This window comes from Pleurodeles waltl, chromosome 3_2 (genome assembly GCF_031143425.1).
Source record: "Pleurodeles waltl isolate 20211129_DDA chromosome 3_2, aPleWal1.hap1.20221129, whole genome shotgun sequence".
Taxonomy (NCBI): Eukaryota; Metazoa; Chordata; class Amphibia; order Caudata; family Salamandridae; genus Pleurodeles; species Pleurodeles waltl.
This window is the reverse complement of record NC_090441.1, coordinates 119,032,246-119,053,639: the sequence shown is the minus strand read 5'-3', so window position 1 is coordinate 119,053,639 and position 21,394 is coordinate 119,032,246. Positions and strand designations below refer to the sequence as shown.

Below are 21,394 nucleotides of genomic sequence, written 5' to 3'. Positions count from 1 at the left end.
CAGCCCTGCTGCACCGTGGAACCAGCAAAGAGAAGCGGCACCGGCGTGAACTGCATTTGCTTAACCTTGTGGCTATCAAAGGAGAGAATCTGTGCCTTTTGTGTTCTGCTTGATTAGACGTCGTCTCCAGAGCCTAGCCAAAGCAAAGAGACAGCAAGGGTCAGTGAGCTGGCCTCCTGTTCACAGCACAGCGACACAACAGCTGAGAAGGCTGTTGGGGCAAGTTGGTAGCCCAGAATCCTCAGCCCTCCGGCAGTCACGTCCGTGCAGCACCAGGGGCTAGTACCTGATGCACAAAGTTAGAGTTGCTGAATCTGGGAGTATTGTCGGAATGCACCTGGGTCCTCCAGAGAACGAGTTATCAACCCAGGAAGGATTGGCCCTTGACTGCGATACTGGGCGACTCGTAGACCAGTGGCAACTGGACTCCTGCCAACACGGAGGGGACGTCGACCCTGTGACCAGTACTGCCTCATCCCCTCCATGGACTGAGTAGTCGAAGGAAAACCTGCGTCGACCACATTGCATCCTTTGAGTATCTTCAGCATTCTTCATCCCTTGCATCAGGACCACTTCCATAGAAAAGCCTGGAAAAAGATAAAATTCCATGGAGCTGACTGAAGACTGCTTCACCTGTTGAGGTAACTCTTTCTGGGGGTCTTACTGGCTCCCTGCTGGAGTTGGTTACGTACAGTTATTCCAACCGATCACATTACAACTAGCCCAAACTTTTTAGTGAAAAACTTTCTATGTGTAAAATTTGCCTATTCTTGTTCGTGGTTGAGTGAAGATACCTTGATTTACTATACCTTCTAAATTCTATATCTCCATTACCCTCTGATAAATCTTTTTCGTTGTGGTGTCTAAAAAATACACACATATACAGTCCATTTTTATAAATTAGTGTTGGATTTGTTTGGTGTCATGTTGATTTCTTCAGTTATTTTGGTGCTGTGTAAATGCTTTAAACTTGTTCCTTTGTATGAGCCTTGCTGCTCAGAGCCGTCCAGGGTTGAGTTGAAGGTTTGACAAACGAAACCTAAGAGTCCTAAAAGGGTTGGTAAAAGTATTACAAGCGAGGTTGCGCAATCACACCATATAATATACCCCATTTCCTCACAGTTGCTATTTCTGCTACATTCTCCTGCTGAAAAAGAAAGGAGGCCTCTGACCCATAATAGATCTGCACCTGCTCAATGCCTTCCTTAAGTAATTGAAATTCATGATGCTTACCTTGGCTCAGGTCTTGACTGCCCTGAACCCTGGTGACTGGATGCTAGAATTGGACGTGCGGGACGCTTATTTTCACATCCCCGCCCTGCAGGCCCACTGGTACTTCCTGTAGCTCACAGTAGGCCACAAGCATTTCCAGTTTGCTGTGCTCCCCTTCAACTTCATCATTCCCCCAAAGGTGTTTACAAAAGTGATGGCACTGGTTTTAGTTCATTTTGATGTCGGGGTCCTAGTATTCCCTTCCCTTGACGTCTGACTGCTAAAGGTGGCCGCACTTCAGGCAGTGATCACCCATTTCCACACTATGGCAAAAACCTGCATTTGCTGAGGTTTACTGTCAGCATGCCGGTTTCACACCTCACTCCGTCTCAAAACGCTCCCTTTCAATGGAGCTATTCTGGACACATTGCAGTTCTGCCCCTAACCTTGTAGCTGAGAGTCGGATTTTGATGAGACTGACTTCACTCTGAGGCTACTGGGTTTGATGGCATTGTGCATCCTGCCAGTGAACCACGCCCGATGGCACATGTGGGCTCTGCAGTAGAACCTGAAGTCCCAGTGGGTGCAGTATCGAGAACCTGGTCCAGGTTTAGCAGTGGTAGCTAACGAACCACAATTGGCCAGCTGCAAACCCCTCTCCCTTCCCCACCCGGAGGTGAACGTCTGACTGATGCATCACATCTAGGTTGGGGCAGCCACTTGAGAGAGGTGAGATCAGAGGATTCTGGTCCACGGTGGAGTCCCAGCTCCACATCAGTCTTCTGGACCTGAGGGCAATTCACTTGGCATTGAAAGCCTTCCTCCATCCATCAAAGGAAGGCTGGGTAAGGTTTCCACAGACAACTCTACTGCTTTGTGGTACAGCAACAAACAGGACAGATTGTTGTGGACCCTGTGTCAAGAGGCCCTGCATCTCTGGACATGGCCTGAGTGACAGTACATCTTTCTGGTTGTGGAGCACTTGGTGGGATCTCGGAACGCAGGGCGGACAAACACTGACGCAAATGCCTTATGGATCACAAATGATGTCTGCACCCAGAGGTGGCTCAAGGTCTCTTCAGAGAATGCGGAGAACCTTGTCACAATCTATTCGCCACCACTAAGAACCTGGAAAGTCAGCACTTTTTGTTGAAGTTTTAGAAGTGAGTCATTCCATTTAGACTGGAACCTGGGAGTCCTGTATGCCAAGACTGCTCCTGCCCCAAGTTCTCAAGAAGATCAGGCCTGACCAAGCCCGTCATCCTTGTGGCTTCGGACTAAGCAAGGAGAGTTTAGTATCCTTAAATCCTGAGTATGAGCATTTGTCCTCTGATTAGGCTGCACCTTTGGGAGGACCTTCTGTCACTGCAGCATGGCAACGTTCTACACCAGAACCTCCGCACACGCCACCTTGTGTGGAGATTGAGCGCCAATGGTTGAATGCCTTTGATCTGCATTCTGAGATCTGTGATGTCATCTTTGCGGCCCTCAACAAAGACTGTATACGCCTACTGTTGTGACAAATTTGTTACTTGTTGCTCCTCTTGTCATGTTGATCCGCTTTCAGACCCATTATTGGAGATTTTACTGTTTGTTCTATCTTTAGCCTGGCAAGGCACTGTTAAAGGGTATACAGTATAGCAGCTGTTTTGTGGTTTTCCGTTCAGCCCTCACTGTTTAAGTCACCTGATTTGACTTGTTTTCATAAAGGCTTGTAGTATTTGTTCCCTTCTACCCATTCCACCATGGGATCACCATTAGAGCCGCTGCGTAAATTTGCCTGGTCAGGGTTCTAACTCTCAAGGTGACCACTTTGGTGGCTGTTACATCAGACAGGAAGGTCTTTGAGCTTCAAGATCTCTCTTAACCTTCTAAATAGCAGCTTTTACCCAGATAAACTGGTTCTTTTGACACATGCCTCCTATTTGCTGAAAACAGTCACTTCCGTTCATGTTGGCCAGAGCATCCCGCTGCCCACGGTTATCACCACACCTCATCCTTCTATGGAGAAGGAGAGACTTCACCTTCTGGACCCAAAAAGAGATCCCTCTTTCTACATCGATCACACCAGAGACCATCAGGTGTATGACCAACTCTTCATTGGGTTCACTGGGGTGAAAAAGGGTAAGGTGGTGCAGACACAGGCCATCTCTTGATAGATTGTACTCTTCATCAAGATCTGCTACAACTTCGCTAATAAGCAGCCTCCTGAGTGCTTGCAGACCCATTCCACCAGGCCACTACTACTGCAGTTCTTTCATGTTCATTGATTCCCCTTACATCCACAGTTCCTACTGTCACTTTCCAGGGCTGGATTGTAATAGTTTCTAACCAAGTGGCTAGATTGTCTGTGCTGTAGGCAAGGTGTGCAGCAACCACTTGGGAGGCCTCCCACAATCATGTGATTGGGATGCAACCAAGTGGTGAAATAGCCTTGCAAGTGTTATTGTTGTGTACACAACTTCTAAGATGAATTAGCTAATAGATTTGGTTTCATATATCTCCATGAAACTTGCATCTTCCTTTATTTCACAGTGCACCATTGAACTAATTGTTATACAGCAGTTAAGAAGTAAATTATACAGTGCATATTAATGTACAGAAAATCATGTTTTATAAAATTGATGCCTGTAATGAGATGGATGTCAAAACTGTATCTTAAAATAATTGTGTCCTCAAAACAACAGGTGAAATACATTGTTTTGAGGTAGTTGTTAGCTGTCAGTCAAACAAGGTACACATTATCACAGAATACTTTATAATCTTATAGGAAAACAATTTTTGTAACATTGAATTTATTGTCTCTCTGTGCTGCAATAAAGAACTAATCACTTGTTATGTCTCATCATTGTAAATGTTACAGAGAAGAACAGTGGGTACTGTAGAAAGCTAGCTCCATATATACTATATCAAAATGAGATAAAGTGTGCATAGAGTCCAGGGGTTCACCTAGAGTCTTAACAGAGGCTTAAGTAGATAATACTAATGCTCTCTTTTATGGTAGTGTGGTCGAGCAGTTAGGCTTATCAGAGGGTAGTGCAAAGCATTTGTTGTACACACACAGGCAATATAGGAAGCACACACTCAGTGGCTAACTCCAGGCCAATGGTTTTTATATAGCAAAAATATATTTTGTTACTTTATTTCTAGAACCACAAGATTCAGTTTCCAGGTATGTACATTTGCAAATACGTATCGACCATATGTATCAACACCACTTAGTTTCAATTTGTTTCAAACGGTTTTCAAGAAAATAGCAAATATCTGTTTTTAAAGTTAACGGTGCAATTTTCAGGGACAGTTCTGGGGGGAAACAAAAATGAGTACAGTTCTGAGGTAAGTACAAGACATACAGTTTCAGTCTCCAGGGGTTAGGATGTCCACAGTTGGGGGTTAAACTAACCCCAAATACCCCCCACCAGCAACAAAGGGCCGGCCGGGTGCAGAGGTCAAAGATGAGGCAAGATTTAAAATGGATTCCTATGGAGACTGGGGACACTCGGAATCAGACCTGCTGGCAGGTAAGTACACGCGTCTTCACAGGGCAGACTTGGGGGGTTTAGGAGAGCACTGGGTGGGGACCACAGGTCAGCACCAAACACACACCCTCAGTGGCACAGGGGCGGCCGGGTGCAGGGTGCAAACTTAGCGTCGGGCTTCCAGTGCTTTCCAGTAGTAGGACCCCGGTGTCACAAGTAGGCTGCAGGCTGGGTCCAGGGGATTGGCTCAAAGAAACCATAGGCTGGACAGTGAGGAGGGTCGCCTGCTGCACGTTGCTGCACCAGATGTCCGGTTCCCCAAGACCAGGGGGCTGCGGGTGCAAGGTACCTTTTGGCATCAGTTATCTTCGTCTGGATCCTTCACAGACAGGGGATCTTCTGGATTTAGGTGCAGGGTGGGCCTGGACTCGCGGATTTGGGGCGGTTCTGGAGTCCTTTGTTGGAGTTTCTTTCGGGACAGGGCCACTGTCAGTGGGAGATCTTGGTCCTCTGGTGTGCAGGCAGTCCTCTTGAGGCTTTTAAGAGGTCGCTGGTGCTGCAGGATGTCGCCTTTTTGTAGCAGGGGCTTCAGAAGCTGGAGACAGGCCGGTAGGGCTGGGGCCAAAGCAGTTGGTGTCTTTAGTCTTCTCTGCTGGGGGTCAGCTTAGCAGTCCATCTTCTTTCTTCTTGTTGTCTTCTTCAGGTCACCAGGAATCTGGTGAGCTAGGTTCAGGGGAGCCATTAAATCCTGAATTTAGGAGCGTTACACAGATGTAGTCAGAAACCTGTCTGGAAGTGGCAGGCTGGCACAGACCCGACAGTCCTACACTAGATGTTCGGCTAAAATATAGGGGGCATCTCTATAAATCCAGCACTGGCATCAGTGTGGGTTTATTGTGTTGAGAAGTTTGATAACGAACTTCCCAGTCTTCAGTGGAGCCATCATGGAGCTGTGGAGTTCATAATACAATGTCTAAGAATGGAATTAGACACTGTAGGGGCATATTGCTCATGCAGCTATGCCCTCACCTGTGGTATAGTGCACCCTGCCTTAGAGCTTAAAGGCCTGCTAGAGGGGTGACTTACCTATGCCACGGGCAGTGGTTTGTGGGCATGGCACCCTGAGAGGGGTGCCATGTCGACTTTGTCTTTTTTCCCCACCAACACACACAAGCTGCAGTGACAGTGTGCATGTGCTTGGTGAGGGATTCCCCAGGGTGGCATAATACATGCTGCAGCCATTGGGAACCTTCCCTGGCCACAGGGCCCTTGGTACCATGGGTACCTTGTACAAGGGACTTAACTGTGTTCCAGGGGTGTGCCAATTGTGTGAACAATGGTGCAGTTTTGGGGAAAGAACACTGGTGCTGGGGCCTTGTTAGCAGGATCCCAGCACACACTGTCAAGTCAGCATCAATATCAGGCAAAAAGTGTGTCGGGAGGAGGTATGGGGGTAACCATGCCAAAGTGGCACTTTTCTACAGGTACTTTGTATTCTGGAGAGTTTCTACAAGTTAATAATAATGGTTGTACTATAACTGTAACACTGTACTAGTGAAATTAATTATTTAAAATGTTTTCCAGCCTACATGAAACGACGGCACAGCTCTGTAAGTGAAAGCCAGCCTTGTGAACCTCCCTCAGTTGGAATTGAGTACAGCCAAAGCTGCAGCCCACAGCCACAACATCAACTAAAGAAACCAAGAGTTGTGTTGGCACCAGAAGAGAAAGAAGCTCTAAAAAGAGCCTACCAGCAGAAGCCATACCCATCACCAAAAACCATAGAAGAGCTGGCGGGCCAATTGAACTTGAAAACCAGTACTGTAATAAACTGGTTTCATAATTACAGGTACATTTTAAACATGTTGTGGAGCTGTCATAATTATTTTCAGTTCAGTACATTTATAGATTTTCTCACCTTAGCATACTCCTGTACTTATGAGTGACGACATTTCAAAGATGCAATATGTGTTATTTTCGTAGTTCTGTTTGATTTTCAAAATTATGTTTATCTCCCCCTGTAGTAAAGCAGCCTTTTTGGCATGGTTAGCCCCCACTTTCTGCCTTGTACCTGATGTAATTTCAAGTGAAAGTGCACTGGGTTCTTGCTAACTAGGTCCCCAGTGCCAGATCTCTTTGCCCAAAACTGCACAGTCGCATCCCCCAGTTGGAAAAACATTTAGTAAGTTCCTAGTAAATGGTACCCCTGGTACCTAGGGCCTGGGTGGGGTCCCTAAAGGCTGCAGCATGAATTGTGCAACCCTAAGTGACACCTCACCAAGCACATGACAGGCTGTTATTGCATGCTGCATGTCTTGGTGCAGACAAAAGTGAAAACACGACATGGCACACAGCCTGTGTGCCATGTCCCTTAACACTGCTTGTAATATGCGTACGTCACCCCTTTAGCAGGCCTTACAGCCCCAAGGCAGGGTGCATTATATTACATGTGAGAGCATATCTGCACACGCAGAAATGCCGCTGCTATGTCTGTCAATTCTCAGACATAGTAAGTGACCAGGGAAGCCATTTCAAATACATGTGCTGGGCACTGGCCACTATGAGTTTCCCAGCTACATGATGACTTCACTAAAGATAGGGATGTTTGGTATTGGTGATTTCACCCTGATGCCAGTGGAAAACCGACCACGTTGTAGTGACTGACTGGTCCTGACCAGTTCAGCCACCTAGCCACGTTTCAGACCCCCTAAGGCGAGAGCGAGCACTCTCAGGGTCCAGAGTCAAAAGCCTGCACTGGGCAGGGGTGTTGATCCCAGCTACAAGCAGGATGGACATTCCAGGACGGTTAGCTTCAGAGGCCTAGCCACCTTTGTAGTGTGACTCCGGTCTCTCCAAATGGCAGAGATGACTAACCCCTCTATCCTCTGTCCTGACCCCACTTTTGGCAGCAAGACAGGCGGGAAAATTTGTCCGATTAGGAGGTGTGCCCACTTCATGCTAGTCCCACCCCTAAGGTGGACAAGCTGAAGTGGACACCACTTTTTACATTCTTCTGTCTTGTTGTGGACGGAATTAGACCTCTAGGGTCAGGGTTATTCCCACTTCCCAATGGAAGTGGTCATAAAAAGAGTGTAGTCACCCTAAAGGTGGACGACCCATGGGCTGCCACCTGGCACTCCCTGCAACATCCCTAAACTGAGTATTTACGTGGCACCCCTGAACACTGATCCTGACGACCTAAGACGACAAAGGACATACAAGAGATGCATCCCCAGAGGAGGAGAATAAGTGGCAGCTGATCTGATACCAACTCCTCCGCCCTCTCTGCACTCCTCAAAGGACTCCGCACCAGAAGACGGCTCGTTCTGCTGCTGAGTCTCCAGAAACCCAGGAGGACTGCCTGCCTTCGGCAAGGACTCAAGACTCCCGTGAGCACCGGACCTGCTCCCCAACCATCTCTAAAGAAAGGACCTTGCCATCTCCGGAACTGCAGAGACCTGACACCTGAAGTTACCACTGCACCCGCTGACACTAACACGAGTGGGAGTGGACCTCCGGTGCAAACAAGGTTCCCCAGAGTCTGAGTCCATTGTGTTTTCAGGCCTCCTGGACTCCCTGAAGTCACATGCAGCCTCTGGACGCAGACCCCCTCTCCTGCGGCTTCTGTGGTGAGAGAAACCGGACTTCTCAACTGGACCCATCGCCGCTGGCCTTAGTTGAAGTGGTCCCCTGGTGTCAGCAACATCCCCCAGCTTTCCTGAGCTGGAGACCACTCTGGTTTCACCCATCCTGGGCTCCAGCATGCCACCTGCAGCCTCAGACCACAGGACCCGCCAACTGTGAGTGCTCCTGGACAAGGAAATGCTATGCCAAAGGACACCCCTGCATCCGTGGTCTTGGGTCCTGGTGAAGAGGACCAAAGGTGCACCTGCGTCCCTGAGCACCCCATGTTTGCAACCTAACTGTTGGTTGTATTTCAGATTTATTCTTTGAGTATGTATCTCAATCTGATAGAGACGTCTAGCTGCAGATTACTTACCTTTGATTTCCCCAGGTGTAGGAAGTTGGCTCTGTATATACTATCTCAAAGGGAGAGAGAGTGTGCACAGAGTCCAAGGCTTCCTCTTAGAGGTTGATAGTGGCAAAATTAGATAATACTAATGCTCTATTTTGTTGTAGTGTGGTCGAGCAGTAGGCTTATCAGAGGGTAGTGTTAAGCATTTGTTGTACACACACGGGCAATAAATGAGGAATACACACTCAAAGACAATTCCATGCCAATAGGTTTTTGTATAGAAAAATATAGTTTCTTAATTTATTTTAGAATCACAAGATTCAAGATTTGAGGTAAGTACAAAAAATGCAAGGTACTTCACACAGGTAAGTATAGAACTTTGATTTAAACCAGTAGTACACACAGTTTTGGTTAAAATGGTATTAAGCTATTTTACAAGTGGACACTGCAAAAATCAACAGTTCCTGGGTGAGGTAAGTTTGGCTAAGTTTCTCAGGTAAGTAAAGCACTTACACAGTCAGTCTCCTGGGCATAGGCGGACGACCGTTGGGGGTTCAAGGCAACCCGAAAGCCACTGCACTAGCAACACAGGGCCGGTCAGGTGCAGAGGTCAAAGAAGAGCCCAAAACACGCGCCTGTGAAGAACAGGGGTGCTCCGTTTCCAGTCTACTAGCAGGTAAGTACCTGCGTCCTCAGGGAGCAGACCAGGGGGGTTTTGTAGAGTACTGGGGGGGTACACACAAGCCCACAAAACACACCCTCAGCGGCACAGGGGCGGCTGGGTGCAGTAGGCAAAGTAGGCGTTGGGTTTGCTATTGAATGCAGTGGAGGGACCCGGGGATCACTTAGGCAATGTAGGCAGGGCACAGGGGGGCATCTCGGGCCAACCACAGAGTGGGCTAGGATAAGGGCCGCCTGCTTGTCACTCCTGCACTGGTAGGTGGTTCCTCTCGGTCCGGGGGGCTGCGGGTGCAGTGCTTGGTCCAGGCGTCGGTTCCTTTGTTACCAGGCAGTCGCGGTCAGGAGGAGCCTCTGGTTCCTCTCTGCAGGCTTCGGTGTGGAGGTGCAGGGGGGGTTGACTCCGGGTGCCCACGTCGTCATTGTCGCCTGGGAGTCCTCTCTGCGGTGTTGGTTCTCCTGAACTCGAGCCGAGGGTGTCAGGTGCAGAGTGTGAAGTCTCAACCTTCCGGCGGGAAGAGAGAGTTCTTTGAAAGTTGTTTCTTTGTTGCAAAGTTGTTGCAGGTTTTGAACAGTGCAGCTGTTTTTGGGAGTTTCTTGGTCCTTCGGTTTCAGGGCAGTCCTCTGAGTCCTCAGAGGTCGCTGGTCCCTGTCGGATGCGTCGCTGTGCAAGTTCTTTGAGTCTGGAGACAGGCCGGTAGGGCTGAGGCCAAGTCAGTTGTCGTCTCCGTCGTCTCTGCAGGGCTTTCAGGTCATCAGTCCTTCTTCTTCTTGTAGGTTTCAGGAATCTGATTTCCTGGGTTCGGGGTCACCACTAAATACTGAATTTACAGGTGTGTTTAGGTCTGGGGGGCAGTAGCCAATGGCTACTGTCCTTGACGGTGGCTACACCCTCTTTTTGCCTCCTCCCAGAGGGGAGGTGGGGCACATCCCTATTCCTATTGGGGGAATACTCCAAACTCAAGATGGGTGATTTCTAAAGGCAGGGGTCACCTCAGCTCAAGGCACCTTAGGGGCTGTCCTGACTGGTGACTCCTCCTTGTTTTTCTCATTATCTCCTCCAGCCTTGCCTCCAAAAGTGGGGGCAGTGGCCGGAGGGGCGGGCATCTCCACTAGCTGAGATGCCCTGGGATGTTGTAACAAAAAGCATGAGCCTTTGAGGCTCACCACCAGGTGTTACATTTCCTGCAGGGGGAGGTGAGAAGCACCTCCACCCAGTACAGGCTTTGTTCCTGGCCACAGAGTGACAAAGGCACTCATGTGGCCAGAAACTCGTCTGGTTGTGGCAGGCTGGCAGAAACTGGTCAGCCTAGCACTAGGAGTCGGACTGGTATTCAGGGGGCATCTCTAAGATGCCCTCTGGGTGTATTTTACAATAAATCCCACACTGGCATCAGTGTGCATTTATTGTGCTGAGAAGTTTGATACCAAACTTCCCAGATTTCAGTGTAGCCATTATGGAACTGTGGAGTTCGCGTTTGACAAACTCCCAGACCATATACTCTTTATGGCTACCCTGCACTTACAATGTCTAAGGTTTTGCTTAGACACTGTAGGGGCATAGTGCTCTTGCAACTATGCCCTCACCTGTGGTATAGTGCACCCTGCCTTAGTGCTGTAATGCCTGCTAGAGGGGTGACTTACCTATGCCACAGGCAGTGGTATGTGGGCATGGCACCCTGAGGGGAGTGCCATGTCGACTTAGTCATTTTGTCCCCATCACCACACAAGCTGTAAGGCAGTGTGCATGTGCTGAGTGAGGGGTCCCCAGGGTGGAATAATACATACTGCAGCCCTTAGGGACCTTCCCTGGCCACAGGGCCCTTGGTACCAGTGGCACCATTTACAAGGGACTTATCTGTGTGCCAGGGCTGTGCCAATTGTGGGAACAAAGGTACAGTTTAGGGAAAGAACACTGGTGCTTGGGCCTGGTTAGCAGGGTCCTAGCACACTTACAATCATAACTGGCATCAACAAAAGGCAAAACGTCCGGGGGTAACCATGCCAAGGAAGGCATTTCCTTACACCAGGTGTCATACTGGATCCGGAAACCTTTGCTTGAAAAATAACCCACCGCGCACTGTCGGGTGGCTCCATTTGGCTCCACCGTGGCGGCAGAAGTGACATTGCGGACACCTATATAGGGGCCACCCAGGCATGCATCAGTTTTCTTTCCATGCTAGTTAGCGCAGATCTGGCTAGAGCTACCCCTCTGTCGGTTTTGACAGGCCTTTTTTCGACGTTCTATTGAGTTGTCCTTCAAGTGTGTCGAGGAAGGCTGGCTTCAAACCATGTGGCGCCTGTCACCGTGCCATGTTGGTTACAGACCCCCCATCTTGTTTGCCTCTTGATCGGAATGCCTGCCAGTCAATGGCACCAGCACGTGTGATTCCTCTGAGGTCTTGGTCCCAGTCGAAAAGGAGGTTGCAGGACTGCTCCATGAGCCCCAAGTCCTCTTCGTCCTATTCGAGGTCCTTGAGACACTCATCAAAGAGGCACAGAAAGTATAAGTCCAAGACGACTTCGACTTCACCGATGAGCAGGGAACATCTGCGTTCCTAGCACAGTCCTGTGGAGCCATGCCCAGTTCCACTCTGCACCTCCCCCCATTTCCAGAAGCAGGATCGATAGTCGCTCAGATTAAGGAATTTTACAAGGCCATGCACCACATATTCGAGTGGGCCAACCCCTCTGGTACGCCTTGGGGCCCAGTGGGGTCGGAGTAGGCCCCATCTGGTTTCACGCTGGGAGTTTCCGCCTCAGCTCCGATGGTCTCATGAATCTGATTCTTGATCCGGACCAGTACCGGTCATACCCAGGTGACCTTTGCTGGGGTGTTTCTGATGTCTATGCTCTCGGCGCCAGCCCCATCTGATTCCCGATGATCTGGAATGCCAATTCCGGCGCTGATGGCGCCTAGAGGTGCCAGATCGTTGCCTGAGCCTTATTGCACACAGCCAGGCATGGGAGAATATTGGGAGGGATCACTGAACCCTTTAGAACACTAGCTGGAGAGTAGTTTGGACTGGTATGAGGAGCTAGAAGAGGCCAGTGGTCTGGACACCTCTCCAGAAGGAAGATTCCTATGCAATGGTGGTGCATAGGGTCCTCGACTTCGAATTGCCCTCATTGGCTATCAAGATGAACATCTTAACGGAAGTGCTTCAGCCTGGGGCTTCTACATCCAAACCCCCTCTCCCCAAAGCACACTACAGATGTCCTGCTGGAAACTTGGTCCAAGCGTAGGCACAGGGGCTCTTGTAAATAGGACGATCACCCACCACCACCCTGCACCGGGTGACCCTATCTTCCTCAGTCAACACCCCACCCCTCAGAGCTTGGTAGTCCAAGCCTCCAGGTCCTATGGCGCATTCCCTTCCGCTCACCCAGATAGGGAATGTAGCAAGCTGACTCTGCATATACTATACCAAAGTAAGGTATGGTGTACACAGAGTCCAGTGGATCCCCAGAGGCTTTACAGAGGCTAAAGTAGATAATACTTATGCTCTCTTTTGTTGTAGTATGTTCAAGCAGTTAGGCTTATCGGAGGGTAGTGCTAAGAATTTGTTGTACACACACAGTCCAGAAAAGAGGCACACATTCAGTGACTAACTCCAGGCCATTGTTTTTATGTATCAAAAATATACGTTGTTACTTTATAGCTAGAACCAAAACGATCTTTGTTGCAGGTAAGTACAGTTTCAAGAATGTATCACTTTCAGGTATCAAATTCACAGATACAACAGTTCACAAGTAAGTAATGCTTCTCAGTTTCTAAAGTGGACTCTTCTCATAGGACGCAATGCAATCCTACCAGAGCAAAAGTAACAATACAATTTGCAGGTAAGTACTCAACTTAAGATCCCAGTCTTCGCTAAGGTGTCCACAGGGCAAAGTTTGGCATAACACCAAGAGTGCACCAACATTAACACGGGGCCGGCGGGGTGCAGAGGTCAAAGTTAGTGTCAAGCACCCAATGAAATCCTATGGAGACAGGGGGCACTCCAAAAGAAACCGCTTGCAGGAAAGTACCCATGACTTCAGGGCACGGACCTAGGGGGTTTAGATCAGCAATGGGGGTGGGGGGCAATGACACGGGGAGACAGGTCGGCACCAAACACACACCCTCAGTGGCACAAGCACGGCACGGTGCAAGGTTGTAAACAGAGCGTCGTGAAATCTTCGCCGGTTGCGGTCAGGGGCGTCCTCTGGATTTAGGCTGCAGGCATCATCGTGTAGGTCAGGAGGGGTCAACCCAGGGTGGACTCGAGGTCAGAATCACCTGGGGACCTTCTCTGGACCGGTGGCCCACATGGACACAGGCCCTGGGTGTTGGGTGCAGAGGAGGCATGACTCGTGTATCCGGGGAGGTTTTGGAGCCCTTTTGGAGGTTTCTTTGTAAACAGGGCATCTGTCCTCTGAAGATCTTGGTCCTTGGGTAGGCAGGCACACTGAACTTACAATGTCTTAGAATGGAATTAGACACTGTAGGGGTGTATTGCTCATTCAGCTATGCCCTCACCTGTGGTATGGTGCACCCTGCCTTAGGGCTGTATGGCCTGCTACAGTGGTGACGTACCTATGCCACAGGCAGTGGTTTGTGGGCATGGCAGTCAGCGAGAGATGCCATGTTGACTTTACCTTTTTCTGCACACCAGCACACAAGCTGCGATGTCAGTGTGCATGTGTTTGGTGAGGGGTCGCTTAGGGTGGCATAATACGTGCCGCAGCCCTAGGAACCGTCCTTGGCCACAGCGCCCTTGGTACCGCTGGTACCTTTTACAAGAGACTTGGCTGTGTGCCAGGGGTATGCCAGTTGTGAAAGCAATGCTACAGTTTAGGGAAAGAACACTGGTGCTGGGGCCTGCTTAGCAGGATCTGAGCACACACTCACTCAAGTTAGCATCAGGCAAAAAGTGGGGAGTAACCATGCAAAAAGGGGCACTTTCCTACAGGGAATCCAAGAGGCTAGACCATCTTGGGAAGATGTTTTCTTCCACCAGCTTGGCACTGAGGTCGATGAACACCTCCTGCTTATTGAGCTGTTTCTCACACATAGTTTGGGATAGGGTTCCGCAAGTGCTGCCTCAGGCCCCAGAGGAGGTCCATGCCATACTCTCCCAAGCAGTGAAAGATGGGTGGGACGCGGCGAAGTTCACCATTCAGTGTGGCTTAGCTACAACTGACTCGCTAGGCAGATCGGTTGGGTCGAAAGTGGCCTTACGGCGTCACACCTGACTGAGGACATATGGTTTTTTGGGGGATGTCAAAGCAAACCACTTTAATGAATCTCAGACTAGTCCATGCCTCCCTGCTCTGCGGATATGTCTAGTACGGTTACGGTTTATTCCTTTCAGGGCCCTAGTTTTGCACAGACAAACTGTTAGTTCTATCAGCGCTTCTGGCATGGAAGTTTGTTGGTGAAAGAACTGACGTACGCACGCCAGGATGGTGCCTTTATAGGGGACGGCGCACGCAGGATATTGCTCCGCAAACAAATCTGGATTCGAAACGGACGCCAAGGAATTCAAAAGTAAGGAATCTGCAGCTAGATAGTCTCTACCAGATAATGTGTTACCAAAGGCAAATAACTTGTTCATTATTTTGCTATATTGGTCTCAAATTTGTTCTTTGAGTGTGTCTCATTTATTGCCTCTGTGAGTACAATAAATGCTTAGCACTACTCTCTGATAAGCCTAATTGCTCGCCCACACTACCACAAAATAGAGCGTTTGTCCTACATACTTTTGCCTCTGCAGCACAATTGGGGATCCATTGGAGACTCTGCATGGTGTATGTAGGAAGCTGGTTCTGTATATACTATCTCAAAATGAGAGATAGTGTGCACAGAGTCCAGTGGTTCCCCAAGAGGCTTGACAGAGGCAATAATAGATAATACTAATGCTCTATTTGTGGTAGTGTGGTCGAGCAGTTAGGCTTATCCGAGGGTAGTGTTAAGCATTAGTTGTACACACACAGGCAATAAATGAGAACACACACTCAATGACTTAACTCCAGGCCAATAAGTTTTTATATAGAAAAATATGATTTTCTTAATTTATTTTAGAACGACATGAGTTAAATTGCAGGTAAGTACATTAAATGTAAGGTACTTTGCATAGGTATAGATAGAACTTTGAATCAAAACAGTAATGTACACAGTTTGGCATAAAATGGCAATAAGCTATTTTAAAAGTGAACACTGCAAAATTCAACAGTTCCTGGGGGAGGTAAATACAGGTTAGTTTTTGAGGTAAGTAAAGCACAAGTTCAGTCTCAGGGGCATAGGCAGCCCACCGTTGGGGGTACAAGTCAACCCCAAACACCCAGCACCAGCAACACAGGGCCGGTCAGGTGCAGAGGTCAAAGAGAGGCCCAAATAACATAGGCGCCTATGGTGACTGGGGTGCTCCGGTTCCAGTCTGCTAGCAGGTAAGTACCTGGGTCCTCGGGAAGCAGACCAGGGGGGTTTTGTAGAACACAGGGGGTCCGAAGTAGACACACAAAGCACACCCTCAGCGGCACTGAAATGGCCGGGTGCAGTGGGCAAACTGGGCAAACAGGGCGTCGGGTTTGTAATAGATTTCAGTGGAGGGGCCCGGTGGTCACTCAGACGTTGCAGGCAGGGCACAAGGGGGCTTCTCGGGCCAGCCACTGACTGGGCAAGGGTGAGGACCGCCTGCTGGTCACTGCTGCACCTGTGGTTGGTTCCTCACGGGCCTGGGGGCTGCGGGTGCAGTGCTTCTTACAGGCATCGGGTTCTTTGCTTCAAGCTCCCTCTGGCGTGCCTTCAGGTCCCAGGGTTCTGCATGGGTTTCGAGTCTTGTTACTGCTGGCTGATCAGCACTTGGTACTGTCTGTACCCTTGAACTCTATTCTGGTTCTTCATCAGGAAGGATGGTGACTTTAGATTCAGCACCAACGTTGGTGCTGGTTCCATGGCCATTGCCAGAAGAGGAACACCAACTCTCATACTCAGACACTATTCCTGTACCCCACAGTTGCTCAAAGAAAACTTTTTTCCAACCATAGCCAGCCATATGGCGAAAACAATGAAGAGGATGTGGAAGAGTGTGCCCTCTTCCAACCTCTTTATGATGAAGGCAAGTAGTACGTGCACCTGCAGAGTGCCAGTGGGTTGTAGACATTACCTGACGCTGAGTTGGTGTCTCCTCACCAAACTTTGTCCTCTCCCCCACATAACCCCTCCCCTGACCAGCCACAGAAGCAAGTACATCTTTTGCCATTGTGATTCAGAGGGCTGCTGAAGCCTTTGACATTTTTACTGTAAGAGCGACTGGTAGCCCCATTGACGAGTACAGAGTTACATGCTGACAACTCAGCTGTGCTAAGTAGCCACTCTGTTGCCCAACTTTTCCAGTAGCAATTTGCTGAAACTGGGCACGAGACACCCTTCTGCCCTCTTGGGGAGACGTGTGAACAACAAGCAAGGTAACAATAGAGGCCTGCCACTAGATGAGGTGAAGTCACACAGGGTGTTGGCCCAAAACGTGAACCTTAAAGAGCAAGCTGTCTTTGAAGGGCTACATGTGAGAGGGCTGCTCTATTGAGTAAATAGACAGCCTGGCAGCGGGGACAGGAAGGGAAAACAGTTGCTAAACCGGTTTTCCCCTGGGACTGTATCCCACAGTTACCCACACCTCTAGGGTTGCCCATTGAGCTCCCCACACCGAGAGGGGTCCTGACTCCTTGGGAGTGGCATAATAGAACACTCTTGGATAGCTAGAAGCCTAGTTGCTCATTGGCTAGTGACCGCAACCTTCCCTGAGAGCACTTTCTGGGCATAGAAGGGGCACCAGGATCTTGGATCTCACTTGACTGGAGAAGAGTACAGAAGATGCACTGCTGTACTGACCCTGAAACCGGCAAAGTACAGGCTGCTCCAAAGTTGGGCTCCACCTACTGCTCCTTAGGATAGTGAAGGAAAGACTGTACGTACTGTGTCCTGCTCATGGGGAATTTATCATCTGATCCCAGCTAGAAACAGACTCCAAAAGTTAGTTGGCTGACTTCCTTGTCTGCAGCTCAGGGCCACAAAAGGTGAAGTAGATTGCCTGGCAAGTTGGAAGCCGAGATCACCACCTCACTACCATGAAGCCTAAGAGACTAGAAGTCAACATTCAAAAGTTGCACTGAGTGTGGTAGACCCTGGAGAGTCACCGGAGTACAGTTTAGTCACCTAAAAGAAGAGTTTTTGCCCAAAAGAAGAAAACGTCTAATTCTGCTATGCCAGGTGACTGGTAGCCCAGTGATGCCTGGACTAATTTTGACCCAAAGAGGACTTCAGGTGGCATTGACCCCTGTAGCCAGAATCACCTTCCCAGGACCATGGACAGAGGAGTAGCCACAGGAATCCTCCTCCCTCCCCCCCGGACTGCACAGCATCTTTGAGCATCTTAAGCATCCTGTATCCCTTGCATCAGGACCATTCCATAGAAATCAGTCGAAAGGAGTCACTGACACTGGAACTAGACATTCAGTTGTCATCTGTAAGGTCCTCCTCCAAAGATTCCCTCACGTCAGACCCCTAACTGTGAGGTCTCATAAATTCTGCAGTGGATCTCACATCCAAACTCACCACCTCTTCCTCTTGGTGACAGGCCTTCCTTGCTGTGCATTTAATGACTTCCCCTGCTGTGAATCTAATGATCTCTCTTGTGATCGTGACCCTGAAGGACTTCCAGAGTTTTTCGGGTGACTCAGCACTGAAGATTACCTCTCCACCTCCTTCACTGTGTATGTTCTTTAGTCAAGGACAGCTAGCCACCTCAAGTTTAGTCGCCACCTGGCTTGGGACCCAGCAACAAAGTCAACTTCACCAGAGAGTGATCAGACAGTCCTCTGGCCAGTATACTTGCACTGAACACTTTCCTCGTCTCTGCATTTGGTAGTGAAAAATAATCCAGTCTCGAAAAGGACCAGTTACTCCAGAGTGAAATGTGTAGCACCATTCCTCTGGGTGTAACATACACCACACGTCTCTCAATCCCAATCCATAAAGCGTTGGTGTCAGGTGAGTGGAGGGGGCCATAACAGACCAAACTAGGCTCCAGTCTGCCACTACAATAATTTGTGCATGCAGTTAGCCCAGGCTTTTCAGGAAAATCAATTGTAGTGGTAGGTGGGGAGCATTAACACCACCAAGTACAGAGGTTTCTCATACAGTGGCCTCCCTTTAATTAATATAGCTGGAGGAGGGCCCGAACCATGTCAGAGGCCACACCCTTGATCTAGTTTTTAGAAATGTTCATAATTTGGAGACTCAGTCCCCCCTATTTTAACTTGGTTGGATCACTTCCTTGTTCCTTACCATGCCCTCTTTACCTCTCCCACCTCCCTCGGCCAGAAGGATGGAATGACCTTGACCTAAAATTAATTTGGAAAACTGGCTAGTTACCCTGGAAGCATCAAAATGCGATCTCTCTGATCAAGTTGTCTAAGCCAATCACCAGTTCACTGAGTGGATAACCAAATCATTGTATTCAGTCCTCCCAGTAAGGTGAAAAAAAGACATTCGGCAGGCCAATAAATCTCCCTGGTTCAATGCCCACTTAATGTCTTTGAAGAAGGTGTTCAAACGCTTAGAGAGGGAATGGAGAAAGACCTAAAATGAGACCAGCTATTTGATTATAGGAAATCTATTAGGCTTTACCTTGCAGAAATAAAATTGTCACAAGCCACATTCTTCTCCCAAAAAAAACAGTTGACTCCTCCAACTTGCCTAAAGAGATCTTTAAGATTCTCAAGGGTTTAGTCGAGGCCTCTGGCGAGCATAGTGGCAAACTCGCATGTTTTTTTCTAGAACAAAATTATGGATATTTATTCCTTTTTTTCCTGACAAGTCTAATATAGAGGATTCATTTGGTAGCATCTCCCGTTGAGACCAGCAAGAGAGTCTTCCCACTGTAATTTCGAACCTTACAGTGTCTCAGGTAAAGGATCTTCTGAATACAGTTAAATCAGGCTCTCTCCTGGACCCTGCCCCTCTCCATATCTTTCGTCAAGGGTCCGCTTGTATTGCTACCGTATTGACAGAGCTGTTAAATCTCTTCCTGTGCTAAGGACAGGTCTCCCATCAATGGAAGCATGCTATAGTCAATCCACTCTTACAGAAGCCCAATTTAACCCCCTTTGCATGAGTAATTGCAGACCAATCTCCCTGTTATCTGGAGTTTCCAAACTATTAGTAAAACATGTTAATAAAGAGCTTTCCGCCTTCCTCAGATCTAAGCAACTTCTCCATCCCACCCAAATGGGTGTCCGACTGCAATACAGGACTGAAACATCCTTGCTGGCAGTGGTTGAGAAACTTAGGCGTCTGCTGAATCAAGGAGGTTCAGCAGCCATCATTCTTTTAGATTTCTGTACCGCTTTTGATACCGTAGACCATCCTACTCTTATTCAGAGAATCCCAAAGGTCAGTATCAATGATAGAGCACTAGAATGGCTCTCCTCCTTCTTGGAAAATTGTACCTTCCTGATTCTGGATCAGACTTGCTACTGCTAGCCTGTCCCTCAGTTTTGGGGTTCCTCAGGCCTCTTCCTTGAGCCCCACCCTTTTTTAACCTTTACATGCTTCCCCTCGCCGATATTGTGCGCTCGTTTGGGTTATCATTGGTGTCCTACATTGATGACACCCAGTTGGTTATGTCAATTTTCTCTGAACCCACCGATCGTTGACCCCCGGTCTTCAGGAAGTAGCAAAATGAATGGGGCCGGTTGTAAACTGAACAAAAACAAAACTGAAGTAATGCTGCTCAGCAACAATCCTTGCAGCAATGTCCCGAGCCTTCTACCAGACTGTTTGAGCAAGTTGTCCATCCCGAAAAAATCAATAAAGAGCCTTGGGATGTGGCTGGACTCCAGTCTTACAATGGATTGGCAAGCCAAAAAACTTGCTGCCAGCTTTTACGGCATTCTGAGATTACTGAGGAAGGTTCTCAACCTCCTCCCTTTTACAACCAGAAGAGTAATCATGCAGGCCCTTGTGCTTTCACATCTTGATTACGGGAATGCCCTGTATCTTGGCTTGCCTCGCTGTGTGGTCAGAAGGCTGCAGACTTTGCAGAATGCTGCTGCCCAACTCTTGATGAACAACCCTTAGCATCAATCCACCACCAGGGCTCTTAAGAGACCTCCACTGGCTTGTTGTGGAGCTCTGAGTACAGTGAAAGGCCCTATGCATCACGCACAGGGCACTAAACAATAAAGGCATTAAAACCAACTGTATAACAACCAAAGAAATTCCCGACCTCTAACCCCCCCACCCACCCCATTCCCATAATGCACTTGAATTTGAAGGGTCTGTTGTCATAACAAGGATGGCCAACATGGCACAAAGCCTCCTCCTTATCCTAACACCGCTCCCCATGAACCCTATCAATCAATCTGAATACAAAAAAGGAACACAAAGAAGAATAAGGAGGAATAAGAGACTCCATGCAAGCTACTCCTTGTCCATACCCACAATACCACCTCCTTTGTGGGGTAATTTGCTTAGACTATCAAAGGACATCTGCTGCAACCACCAATAGATTACAGTACCTGGCAGTGGAATCACCTCAAAACATGTTTTCTGCATGACCAGTTTAGCCTCATTTAAGGCTGAGAAGAGAGCACCAGCCATCCCTTGTCAACTGCATTTTACAAGATTTCAACATACAACACCTGCTGCATCTGGGGAGACCTACATGACCTGCTGCCTTGTCTGGTTGTGTCCAATGTCAGATCAGTAAGAGAGCCTCTCCTTTGTTTTCTTGTCTGTTCTCCTTTTGATCTCGATTGTTGGTGTCTATGGCCTCATTTTCAGTTTGTGAAAGTCAACTTCTTTGGTTATTCTGCTTGTCCATTGTTCTTGTTTTCATTTTTAATGTACATTCTCAGTGATTCGTTCTCAGTCACCCAGTTCACACCACCTCTGGGGACTGAATTGAAAGAGGACCTTGAGCTTAGCCAGGAGCATCAATCTGTATTCAGGATTCATGGGACCCAGTTTTTAGGTCTCAAATGTATTTTCGATGTTGCCTGA

General features: G+C 48.5%; 1 protein-coding gene across 4 annotated transcripts in view; it reads left to right on the top strand.

The window, feature by feature from the left end:
* The window catches only part of CUX1 (cut like homeobox 1), a 1,145,546-nt gene that overhangs the window by 881,451 nt on the left and 242,701 nt on the right, over window positions 1-21,394 (top strand). For 2 of the 4 annotated variants that reach the window (XM_069226952.1, XM_069226950.1), the window contains one exon: window positions 6,276-6,540. The exons of the other annotated variants lie outside the window; for them this stretch is intronic. In XM_069226952.1, the coding sequence (XP_069083053.1) occupies window positions 6,276-6,540 (265 nt within the window). The remainder of the gene's footprint in view (window positions 1-6,275; window positions 6,541-21,394) is intronic. 4 annotated transcript variants of the gene reach the window in all.